This window comes from Euprymna scolopes, chromosome 16 (genome assembly GCF_053919585.1).
Source record: "Euprymna scolopes isolate OS-2025 chromosome 16, ASM5391958v1, whole genome shotgun sequence".
NCBI classification, from domain to species: domain Eukaryota; kingdom Metazoa; phylum Mollusca; class Cephalopoda; order Sepiida; family Sepiolidae; genus Euprymna; species Euprymna scolopes.
In genome coordinates this window covers 58,682,741-58,696,487 of record NC_136497.1, presented here as the reverse complement: position 1 = coordinate 58,696,487, position 13,747 = coordinate 58,682,741, and the positions used below count along the sequence as shown (strand labels likewise).

The following is a 13,747-nucleotide window of genomic DNA, read 5'->3' as shown; positions in this document are numbered from 1 at the left end:
AACAAGTCTGACAACCCGCCGCGTGATATAAATTAAAAGAAATAAGAGAATTCTCAAATCACACACACACACACACACACACACACACACAGCGAGCGAAATCATGTCATTTGCTTAAAACAAAATTTAGGGTTAGGATTTGCAGTAAATCCATACACTAATTAATGAAATAAAATATTTGTAAGTTTAGAAAATGCTGGTAATTCATGATTAAAAAAAAAAAAAAAAAAACTATTTTGGAAAATATAGTCGACAACTTTTTCTATTTTTAAGTCACAATATAAAATTCGAGCAACAGAAACTAGTTTGCTTTTTTAAGAATAGGTACGCATACATTTGTAGATGTGACGTAAGCAGTGCTGATTACGAATGGAGAAAGTCGAATCAAGATTCGCCTTTTACTAAAATATACAAATGAAATAAAGTACTGTTAATTGGCGGACAATTATTTTTCAGTTACTTAGATCAGATTCCAACTTTTATGTAATTAAAAAAAAAAATTTTTATTTGCAAATTTTCATTTAATTTTTTTTTTATATCTTTTCATTTAATAAAAGGGGTTAGAGCAAAAAGAAGTTCTATTTATTTTCGTGTATAACAACATTTCAGAATGCACTTCAGTACAAGATAAAAAGCAACAATTTATTTGGTCAAATAACTTCTTAGCACCCTCTCCAAAAGCCTAATAATCGATTCGGGATTTTTTAACCACTTTCAAAAACTCGGTGAAACCCGAAATTGGTGACTAATAGCGAAATTTTCTAAGATACCTATTCGTAAAAGTACCGGAAATCACAATAAAATTTTTAAGAAAATGCAAAACAAATGGTGAAGTAATTCTAGCAACAGAAAGATTAAATTGTTGCTTGTCAAAATGACAAAATAAAAGAGTAGAAAAGGAAGAAAAAGCAGCGATAAAAGATAACATGTATTAAATAATAACACAAGAAATGTCTGTTGCAAAACTAACTGTATTTGACGGCTTAATTAAAGATCAAATATGAAATGCGTTCATTTTACGTCGGCATCGACCTGCTCTAATCCATCTCACACTTAATCAGAATCAATCGCACAAGTTCATCGTCCTCGTAAAATTTATGCATAACTTTCAAGTTCCTAGATCAGAACTTGTTACGAGTCTTAATTCGGTGAATCGAATATTAAAAAGTTTAAGCCAATCTTCTCTCTCTAAAGCTCCACATTCGGCGAAATCTGGACACAGCCTGCCTCTTTCATCAAGAGAACCAAGCACTAATTCTAAGAAATCTGTTTCGTCTCGGTTCAGATCATCTACTCGAGGACAAGACATGGTTGAGTGCGAGTCATATTTGAGAAACGATGGTATGTTAAAAGCTTGGCGTTAATAGTCCATTGGGCGTCAGAAAAGACCGAAAACTAATGAAAATAATCACAAGAAGCTTCATCAACCAAATTGTACAAATTTGGTTTCAACGTAGATTATCCTCTTCGGGGCAATTCCATATAAAAAAAGAGTGTGAAGGGGAGGTTCCCATGTCTAATATCACAAGCTTCCAAACCTTCGCGAAATTCAATCGAGATCAGTGGTCTTCATCGTAATTTTATTCCGCCACAAAAGTGTTTGCATTTTCACTGTATAAGCAAGCTCCTCTGCACGATACATTGATAAAATGGATGAAGGCTGGCAGAAAAGATTTGGCACTCGCATTTTTCACAGGTTAAAGATTAAGTTTTCACTTAAAGTAAAAGTAGACAAGTAAAAATGAAAACGTATGTAACGTCGCAATAACAAAAATAGGAAATTTGCCTCTGCTTTTCTTTGTTTTAGCCAAAGGCACTCATTACAATTACTTTCCAATGCCTGCTTAATGTTTTTTCTAACTTCATTTTGTCAGGAGATTAACAATACCCCACCGTCTCGACACCAGTTCAAAAATCTCTCGCCGCCACTACGAGGCCACACGTCCATCTTACCAGATAGGTTTTTCTTTCTCTGCTTGATCACACACCGGCCGTAACCAGACATTTCTCGCCTTAGACTTTACACATCCATTTTCATCGGCGTACATTTTGCTTCTATCGACCACGCGGTGTCCTTTTTTCTTTCCCTTGTCACGGAAGCTCGCACACAATTCCAAATTTGCATATTTGCTTTTTTTTTGTGCTGTTAATATCTTCGCAAACCAGCTATCCCACAGCTCCTACTGACATGCTCATACGCGCTCTGTTACACGTGCATTTTAGTCGAGACTTTTAATGAAGAGGTGACCAAAGGATTTCAGTAATTTGACAGTGAATCTGGAGGCAGCCCCTGAGTTGCAGCGAACTAAGTATTATGGTAGCCGTTCGATGCACAGTTAGCGATTAATAGGAATTAGTATTTAATGCAGACAAGGAACACAAATTTTACCATATTTAAACATTTAGCATAAAAGACTCATTCTAAGTGAACGGACTATAAGGGTTTTTTTTGCCTGTTTTTAACGGACTAAAAGTCTAGTATACGTGCGAGCACACACACAATATGCCGATTGTTATCGTGAGTCTTAGTATGCTCAAAGACGCGACCACCGCCTACATTTCATCCATACGTATGCAGCGTTAGTAGAAAGCCGCGTTCTTCCGGGTATTTTACGGGAAAGAAAGATCAGAGCTCGGTCGAACAATTATGAAACTATAGAGTAGGGACAGATTCGACTAGTTAAAAAATTAAAGAGGGCTAATCTTTTCAGATTTGTCTCTGCTGTGATTTCCGGACCGCTTGAGTTTTTCCCCCACAGAGGACTACAAATTATAAGGTTGGTGCAAAAATAATGTTTTTTTTTACGTTCACGTTATTGTTAAAAAAAAAACAAAAACAATTTTGCACCAACCTAATTAAAAACAGGTAAAACAATTCGGCCCGAATTCGAAAAAAGGAAGAAAGATTGTCTAGTTTTATAAAAATTAAATTTATTCAGTAAATTTGTACGATTAATCCGCTGATAAATCCAAATAAAATTTTATTTTTAGGTGATTACATAAACACCATGAAAAACCTGACAGAAAGAAACAATAAATGCAAATGCGTTGATGTAACAATGGATAAAACATGGATCCACCTTTAGAAAACAAACCATCAATAACGAATATTATAGAATTATTGGTGCTTTTCAAAACAACTGCAAAAAAAAAGTGTCACAATGGAAAGCGCTCCTTTTGAGGGAACTGGGATTCTACATTAATGAACCTTGTACCTAACTTGTCTGTACTTGTGAGGTGCAGATGTGTTAAGCAGGTGCTTGCGATTTGAAAATGTTCTGGTATGACTCAAGCCAAGAATGACAGTTTGTTTATAATATTGAACCAAGGCAAAACGACATAAGAACTTAGAATTTGAAAGGTCAAACCCGAAAGAACTCATGGATAAAAACTGTTTTTTTTAAATTTATTTCTCTCTCAAGAAAGAGAAAATTAAATATAATTCTATTGTTTTAAACAGTTGAAGCTTGCACCCCGTACGTGCGAGATATAGTAGTTTGGTGTGCACGCAATGGGTCGAGTAAATATCCTTCCTACTTGTTAAATTATATATTTTTGATAAAAATGCATTTGTTCGCTATTTTTGTACAAGCGTTCGATTTCAGCCTGCGGTTCCTCCCATTAATGCGACTACGAAAAGCTGCCTGTAACGATGCAATGAAGACACAAGAAGCAACCCATGCCAGCCGGTTATAACCGACGGTATATCGACCCGTTGTGTTGATGCTTCCATGTGCCTATCGTTGGACATCGTGTCTAACTCCCGGGGAGCTGGTTGCGTTCCCAGGACATTCCTCAACCAAGTAACTTTCTCCTGGGAAGCAATAAGGTCACACGGTTACCGTAAATCCAGGATTGTTTCTCGCATAGTAACAAGCACAACCCGACGTAAAAAAAAATTCACGGACATAAGACAAAAAAAAAAAAAAAAATCAACAATCAGACAAATAAAAATCCACGGACAAGAAAAGAAAAGAAACACTTGATTAATCAAACTCCACGGAAACACAACGCAAAAACTTAACTCAAGAACAACCACTTCAACCCCGCATCTACAGAGAGAGAGAGAGAGAGAGAGAGAGAGAGAGAGAAAAAAAACAAACAAAGACAACAGAAAACTCCAGAAAAACTGAAGTAGGTGACTATTTCTTCTGATCATTTTGTTACTCTGCAAATTTTTGGTTTTAATAATTAGTAAAAATTATTTTGTGGATAGAGATTTTTGTTTAAACGTCGGCTATTTAAAAAAAAAAAAATATATATATATATGTATATATATATATTTCGACAAAATGCCTAATACTAACCAAGCCCAATTTAACAGAGTCCATACAGGTGGATCGAAGATCCCAATCTTTACTGGAAAACCATCCGACTTTAGGCCATGGCCAGCAGCTCCGAAAAAGAAAGAGCGGATCAACCAGCTTACAGCCCAGAGCTAGTAAACATGGCATATGATTTTACAGACGGCCTAGTATCGGAAAACTTCTCGATGATCATCCGAACTGCACCAGTAAGTATCTGCTCGATCAAGTAGCAGCCCAGTACGGCGAATTCACAAATGCGGCCGACGCTGCTTGAGCTTTAATAAGAATAAAACAAGATCTAGTTTGTTCATCCTACTTGTTAAATCTGCGAGTACCTCAGTACTCGCAGATTTAACAAGTAGGATGAACAAACTAGATCAGTTAGCCTATAGGGACGCAGAGATGAGGGGAGGTCCCACTGTGCAAGTGCATAGTTGAATTCTTCATAGATGCGTTAAGTAACACCTTTATCAAGGAGGCTATGGTCAGATCGAATCCGACATTATCGGAAGCCTCGTCTGCTCCTAGACAAAGCAAAATGCTCTATGAGCGACTCCGACGTGGCCACAAGAAGGACCAGGCTTTCTTAAATGATAGCATTAACAGGTATCAGGGACTAAGAGGGCCCCAACTGGATTTAGGGTACCCAAAACCTAACCTTACAGCAGCTGTAATGCTGTAAGATTACAGTTTTGTGGGTGTGCTTCGGCAAGACTGCAGCCAGGGCGTTCTAGCTATAATAGGTTAGAACGAGACTGGCAATGGTCACCTGAAGAAAGATTAAATATCTTCACTTCGGGAAAAATCAAGGCCAGGTTACACTCGAAACCCACTTAGCACCGATCGCCACAGAGGTCAAACACACGGACATGCAACCATGACGAACCCTCCAAGAAAGGAGTAATCCTGGGAAGGATAAATACCAGAGGTCATGGATGTCTAGAAAGCGGTGAGAGCAGACCTAAACAGGCCCACCAAAGAAATAAATCGGTCAAGGAAACTCGGGAAAATAGACACCCGAAGAAATAAATTCCCCAACCAGAGCTCCGGAATGGAGTGTATAGCTAAAATAAGAGGTAGATAGAGGCACTGATCGATACTGGATCGGAAGTCTCGCTCCTCAAAACAGCAGTTTTTGAGGAGTTAAAAACGCATAAAGGGGAGTTGAGGAATTTTAAGCTGACACTCTCGCAAACGGGCAAAGGATGGCACTAAAAAGCATGGCTCATTTGTCTATTAAAATGAAGAAGGCGAAAATTTCGTCAATGTTTTATATTACCCCAGACTTAGATCGGGAGTTGATATTAGGTGCAGACTGGTTGAAAAGGAACCACGCCCAAATAACCTTTCACCCTAACCAACTAATGGTTAAAGGAGTGAACATCCCACTTGGTAATAATACCAGTGGTAGAGTCAAGTTACTGCCATGCACTGCATCGACGCGTGCTGTTAGAGTAGTTTCTAACAAACATAAAAAAGAATCCATTCCGTCAGCATCAGACTTCAGTCCAAGAAAGGAAACCTGTAATAGAGGCAATTAAGGTATGCCCCCACCTATCCACACCAGACACCTGTGAACTGTAAAAGCCAAAGAAAAATTGTCAGCTTTTCACAGGAGTTTTTCTTTTGGAAGAAGGTCTTCTGATGACTAATCCCTTCACACAAAACCCCAAGAACTCTGAAATGCTTACAAAATATCTGGATAACCCACAACTAGAGAACTCTGGAATTTACCACTGCCCAACATTATAAGTAGAAGCCGACTACAAAACAGAACTTTTGAAAACGGCCAAGAAATTTGAAATTATATATATATTATATATATACAGGAGCAAATAGAAATTGTCACCAACACACACACACACACAAATGTTGAAAAATTCAAAACAAGTAAAGCTTCATAAAAAGTAATAAAAATCGAATGACTATGAAACTAAACAGGGTACGACTAACGTTTAAAAAAAAAAATTATTAAAAAATATGATCAAAAGAATTTATGTTTAAAAAAGTGAATAATAATTAAGAACCATTGTGCCAACGACTTGACGATATTATGACATTACCTAGTGAGAGAGAGCAAAAGTCACAAATAATGGAGAGCGCCCCTTTTGAGGGAGCTGGTAGCTTCTACATTAATGAATCTTGTGCCTAACTTGTCTGTACTTGTGAGATGCAGATGTGTTAAGCAGGTGCTTGTGATTTGAAAATGTTCTGGTATGACTCAAGCCAAGAATTACCGTTTGCTTATAATATTGAACCAAGGCAAAACGATATAAGACCATAGAATTTGAAAGGTCAAACCCGAAAGAACTCATGAATACAAAAACAAAATATTTAAACATTATGTATGAATGTCCCTCTCTCTCTCTTTATTTATTTCTCTTTTTCACTCCCATTTTTCTTTCTTTCAATAAAGAAAGAGAGAATTAAATATAATTCTATTGTTTCAAACAGTTGAAGCTTGCACCCCATACGTGCGGGATATAGTAGTTTGGTGTGCACGCAAAATATTATTGTTAAATGTTAAATTATATACATATTATTTTGATAAAAATGCATTTGTTCGCTATTTTTGTACAAGCGTTCGATTTCAGCCTACGGTTCCTCCCATTAATGCGACGACGGAAAGCTGCCTGTAACGATGCAATGAAGACACAAGAAGCAACCCATGTCAGCCGGTTATAACCGACGGTATATCGACCCGTTGTGTTGATGCTTCCATGTGCCTATCGTTGGATATCGTGTCTAACATCCGGGGAGCTGGTTGCATTCCCAAGACTATATAATATAGCACGCGGTATCTAATGCAGATTATTTAAAATTTTAAATATTAGGAATTAGCAGAATTTTCACGAAGAGGCACTCGATTTCAACAAAACTAAACTAAACGTTCCAGCAAAGCAACTATTAAAAATCATAATGATTGGTTAATCGGTTCAATAACCCTTATCCCCGAGTGGCTTCCGGGCCTTGATAAGTGGTGATCACTGTAAAAAACAAAAAAAAAACAAAAAAAAAAAACAAAAACAAATTAGTTCAGGAGGAAATTTCGCAAATACAAATCTATAGACATTTATAATTTTAGTGATATATATATATATATATATATATATATATATATATATATATATATAATTAGTAGGGAGACCTAACGTTGCCCGGGGTTGAATGATGATCAACGAATGTTTCACACTCCCATATTTTTATTATCATCGAAATCGGTTAATTCGCCTATTTTTTTTTTCAATCAAATCGATTGATTTCCTGTTTTATTTGGGAACCCATCGCGATGCACCGAAAATAAGCTTCGCATGCCTCTCACAGTGACGGTTCACAACATACTGTAGTCTACATTGCACTGTAGAGAACCTACTGTTTTTATGAAATATTTTTTATATATAATAGCTTGAATTAACGTTTAAACCGCCGAAGTTACGTATCATAATTCAATTGCGCTCTAAACAGAAACATTCATTTTGAACGCGCCCCTGTCATATCAAAGAATCTACTGTTGATTTTATATGTCAGGCCTTTTTGCTTGTGTGGTAATAAAACTTATCAAATGCACTTGTGGTGTTAGGCTGTAAAAGGTGTTAACTTTGGTCAAAATCGACTGTTCTTTCTTTCATCAGATTATATTTATTATCATCATTGATACTTATCGAAGACCTAATACAAACCGTATCTAAGAACACCACCAGGCACATAAAGTACGGTCGTGTAAAATTTCATAAAAATCGGCCCAATCGTTTTCGAGTCCATAAGAAACTCACACATAAAGTTCCTTTTACATAACAATATAGAGATAATATATATTACACATGATAATTGGACAAGTTCTGTAACATGTTTGATTCATGTTACTTTTTTTGAATCTGCGAGTTTGCAAAGCTAGTTGCATATAAAAGACAAAGTTAAAAATAAGCCTCTTTCTGATAGTTATTTTTTCCTCTTCAACCACGGGTGAATCTTATTACTTGCGATGGTATTCCTTTTTGTTTATGATAAACCAAAAGAATCTGTTATTCTTAGTTTTATTATATTTGATAGTTGACAGAGCTAATAAGTATTAGATTACGGCAAATTAGAATTAAAATAAATTTAAGAAAAAATTTTAATCTAACATCAAGGAATATTCTAATTTGAATTCTGTAATTAACATGTCTAGAAAAATAACCTTAGGAAACAAACATTTATTAACTGTTTTAGTATCTATTCATGTATGTGTGTGCGTGGTAAAAAAAGGTGTTTATTTAAAGTTGAAAATAAGACAGCCAAAGAAGCAGAAGGTGGTAAGAATATAACGGATTCAAACTATAAAGAACGATAGTAAAGCAAAAAAGAGTCTCGGCACTTCTAATATTGGCACAAATGCAACGCTGGAGAGAGAAAATATTGCGCATTTCGTAGCGAGGAGTGTGAATGCTCACTTAAGCAATTCTGCACAATAGAAAAGAACAGAAAGCAACAAAAAACAAAATGGTGGACAGAGAAGAAATCGACACCAAGTGTTTGGGAATAGAAGCATATGCCGCAATCGCAGCCCTTCACGGCCATCTCAAGTGGCAGGAGCGGCAGCAGAAGCCGCAAATATGGCCACATGCGATCATTTATCGGTTGGATCCATCTCTTTCATTAAAAAGATGGACTGATACATCGTTGGTTGGAAGACTTCAGCGACGACGACTAACGCTGCAAGAATGAAGACCGACAAGAAAATCCTTGGAAAAAAATATTTCTTTCGCATGAAGTGATGAATTTAGCACACTATTCACGTAAACGAAAGAATTTATAATTTCAAGGAAAAAAAGCTTATTCTGCTAAAGTGGATATTGACATTTGTACAAATTGTTCAATTACACACGCATGCGTACATAAGACACATTTTTTAAAAAAATTGATACATTATATCGAACATTTCATAAAAACAAAATGTCAAATTTCTAAATATACTAACTAGTTGTAGGTGAAGCAATGAGAATCCATGTGCTTCTACTCTCAGCCTCAACTTCATATGACGGAAAGCAGCCTTAGTGAGGTTGTTTGGTCATCGTAAGATGAAATAATAGTGAGCAGAAATTTTGATTACACCTTTTAAGGACTCCACTGAGAACTTTAGATACTTGCTGAGCAGTCAGAGCGTCTCCAGACATCCGCGAAGAAAGTCGAGAACAGTTTCTTACCATCCGTCGACTAAACACTGATCACAACCATCTTTATTTGGAGATGGCCTGTTCAAAAAAAAAAAAATAAATAAATAAAAGTAAATAAATAAAAATAAATAAATTAATAAATAAAATAAATCGGACGACATTTACCAACTTCAATGTCTTTTCAATTGAAGAAATTAACGGTTGTAATTCCTGGCCGCATATACTCAAGTGTTTGCAAAATAAAGTTTGTTTCTTGCTTGATGACCTTTCAACAAGTAGGAGGCAATTTCAGGTCACCTCTTTCAATTCTGACAAGTTTTTATGTTTCTTTGTGAAACTGTTTTAAAGTGTGATTTGAATATTAATAATGAGCGTTTTTGTTTAAATTTCATATTTGCATACGAAAAGATAACTTGGAAAAACACTCGACGCCTTAGCGGAAATACACTTTATTATAATTTGAAAAACTTGACAATTAAACATCTTCATTGAACCTGAAATTGTATCTAAATTATGAATGCCAAAAGTTGATCGGGAATAAACGACACGTTTGTAATAAAATATTTTTCTGAAAGTAATTTAAAGTTCTCCCCCTCTTAAAAAAAAAAAACAAGCAAAGAAAAAGCGCATATCAAAAAAACATTTTCAATATATGTGCTCAAAAGCAAAATAGTGTTTATTCACAGCTGAATATTTTGCTAACCGCATCTTATTTCATCTGATAGGATAAGTAATTACTGACAATCCATGGATTAAGGAAACAAACATATATACATATATATTATATATAAATATATCACCCCTGCACAGGTACACGCTATCATAAAAAAACCTTGACACTTCAAAAGCATGTGACCTGATCTCATCCCAGCCGTGCCATTAAAAAAGTATTCAACCGCAGAAGCTCCAGTTCTCTACAACAGATGCCTTACTGAACCATGCTTTCCGTGCTGTTGGAAAACTGCTTCTATGGTACCAGTATTCAAGAATACTGGCTAAACAACTGACCCATCAAATTATCGCCCCGTTAGCCTCCTCCCACTTTTCGCCAAAATATTTGAGACCATAATTAACCATGCTCTAGTCCGGCACCTTACAGATGCTAAACTTCTGACTGACAAACAATATGGATTTAGACAAGCCCGTTCCACAGTTGACATCCTCACTAATCTCTGAACGTATATACTATTTACTGGACAAAGCAGGGGAGGGCAGAGCGGTAGCTCTAGATATATCTAAGGCTTTTGCCAGGGTATGGCACAAGGGGCCCCTCAGGAAAATTAAATCGTACGGTATCACTGGTAGAATACTTAACATAATTAAATCCTTCTTAGATAAGAGAAAAATCCAGGTTGTCCTCGACGGTCGTACATCTAAACAGTGTGATATAAATGCGGGAATGCCTCAGGAGTCTATCCTTGGAGCTCTATTGCTCCTAATATTTATTAATGACCTCCCCGACAAAACTGCCTCTGAGATGGGTATATATGCTGATGACACTACACTCTATAACAGGTATGAAAGGAAAACAAATGAACACATATCTAAAGAAATGGCAAAAACACCAGAGGATAACTTCCAATCGGTAGTTGAACGGGGACATAAATAGATGGTCACATTCAATGCTGCCAAGACTAAACTGGTTTCCTTCAATAATTACAAGAAACATTCTCTATCACCAATAGCAATGGCCAGTGACTCCCTGTCTGAGAGTACATCTTTCAAACTGCTTGGCCTATCGTTCACAGGAAACACGAGTTGGAACAATTATATTGAAAACATTACCAGGGTCGCTGCGAAAAATGTAGGCTCTCTCTACCGTGCTAGAAAACTACTGACACCTGAAAGTATCCTGTACCTCTATAAGGCCACCATTCGCACATGTCACGTTTGGGCTGGTGCATCTGCTACTAGTCTCTCGCTCCTAGACAAGGTTCCAAGGAGAGTCGCCAATCTGATATGTCCTGAACTGGCATCTAAGCTTAAGCCTCTGTCCCATCGACCAAACGTTGCATCCCTCTGTCTGTTCTACAAGTATTTTAATGGTGAATGCTCTGACGAACTGCAGACACTTGTGCCCCACCGACGTAGACACACTCGACAGGAAGCTAAATCCGACCACCCACAGTAGAGATCCCTAGATGTAAAAAGATATTTCTACTCCAGTAGTTTCTTCCCCAGGACCGCTAGACTCTGGAATTCCATTCCAGGTTCCTGCTTCCCTAATTGAACTGACATGCAGAAGTTCAAGTGTAACGTGAACCGACATCTTGCTGCCCAAATCCCAAAATAGTGACCCAGTAGTTGCTGACCCTGATAGTATCCCCCCCACACCAAAGTCGCAATGTGCCTTATTTGGGGGGAAAATGTAATAAAAAGAAATGATATAATAATATATATAATATACTATATATATACTATATATGTATAATATATATACACTATATATATATAATATACATACACTATATATACATAATATATATATACTATATATACACTATATATATATAATATACATATATACTATATATACACACTATATATATATAATATACATATATACTATATATACACTATATATATATAATATACATATATACTATATATACACTATATATATATACTATATATACACTATATATACACTATATATATATATACTATACATATACACTATATATACTATACATATACACTATATATATATATATACTATACATATATATACTATACATATATACTATATATATACTACTATATATACTATACTATATATATACAATACATATACATACTATATACATATATACTATATATATATACTATATATATATATACTATATATATATATACTATATATATATATACTATATATATATACTATATATATATATACTATATATATACTATACTATATATATATACTATATATATATATACTATACATATATACTATACTATATATACTATACATATATACTATATATACTATATACTATATACTATATACTATATATATATATACTATATATATATATACTATATATATATACTATATATATATACTATATATATATATACTATATATATATACTATATATATATATACTATATATATATATACTAATATATATATACTATATATATATATACTATATATATATATACTATATATATATATACTATATATATATACTATATTATATACTATATACTATATACTATATATATATACTACTATATATATATACTATATATATATACTATATATATATACTATATATATATACTATATATATATATACTATATATATATATACTATATATATATACTATATATATATATATATATATATATATACTATATATATATACTATATATATATACTATATATATATACTACTATATATATACTATATATATATATACTATATATATATATATATATATACTATATATATACTACTATACTATATACTATATATATATATATATACTATACTATATATATATACTATATATATACTATATATATATATACTATATATATATACTATATATAATATACTATATATATATACTATATATATACTATATACTATATATATACTATATACTATATATATACTATATATATATATACTACTATATATACTATATAACTATATATATACTATATATATATATATATACTATATATATATATACTATATATATACTATACTATATATATACTAATATATATATACTACTATATATACTATATATATTATACTATATATATATATATACTATATATATATATATATATATATACTATATATACATATATATACTATATACTATATATATATATATATATATACTATATATATACTTATATATACTATATATATATATATATATATACTATATATATATATATATATATATATATATACTATATATATACTATATATATATATACTATATATATATACTATATATATACTATATATATAATATATATATATATATACTATATATATATATATACTATATATATATATACTATATATATATATATATACTATATATATACTATATATACTATATATATACTATATATATACTATATATACTATATATACTATATAACTATATATATATATATACTATATATATATATATATACATATATATACTATATATATACTATATATATATATATACTATATACTATATATATACTATATATATACTATATACACATATAATAATATATATACTATATATATACTATA

The 13,747-nt window shown here is 33.0% G+C and overlaps 1 protein-coding gene across 3 annotated transcripts in view; it reads right to left on the bottom strand.

The window, feature by feature from the left end:
* LOC145295992 (uncharacterized) overlaps positions 1-13,747 on the bottom strand; it is a 111,202-nt gene that overhangs the window by 80,809 nt on the left and 16,646 nt on the right. The window contains exon 2 of one of the 3 annotated variants that reach the window (XM_080141962.1): positions 9,265-9,538. The exons of the other annotated variants lie outside the window; for them this stretch is intronic. Within the exon in view, the coding sequence (XP_079998088.1) occupies positions 9,265-9,321 (57 nt within the window). The 5' untranslated portion in view covers positions 9,322-9,538. The remainder of the gene's footprint in view (positions 1-9,264; positions 9,539-13,747) is intronic. 3 annotated transcript variants of the gene reach the window in all.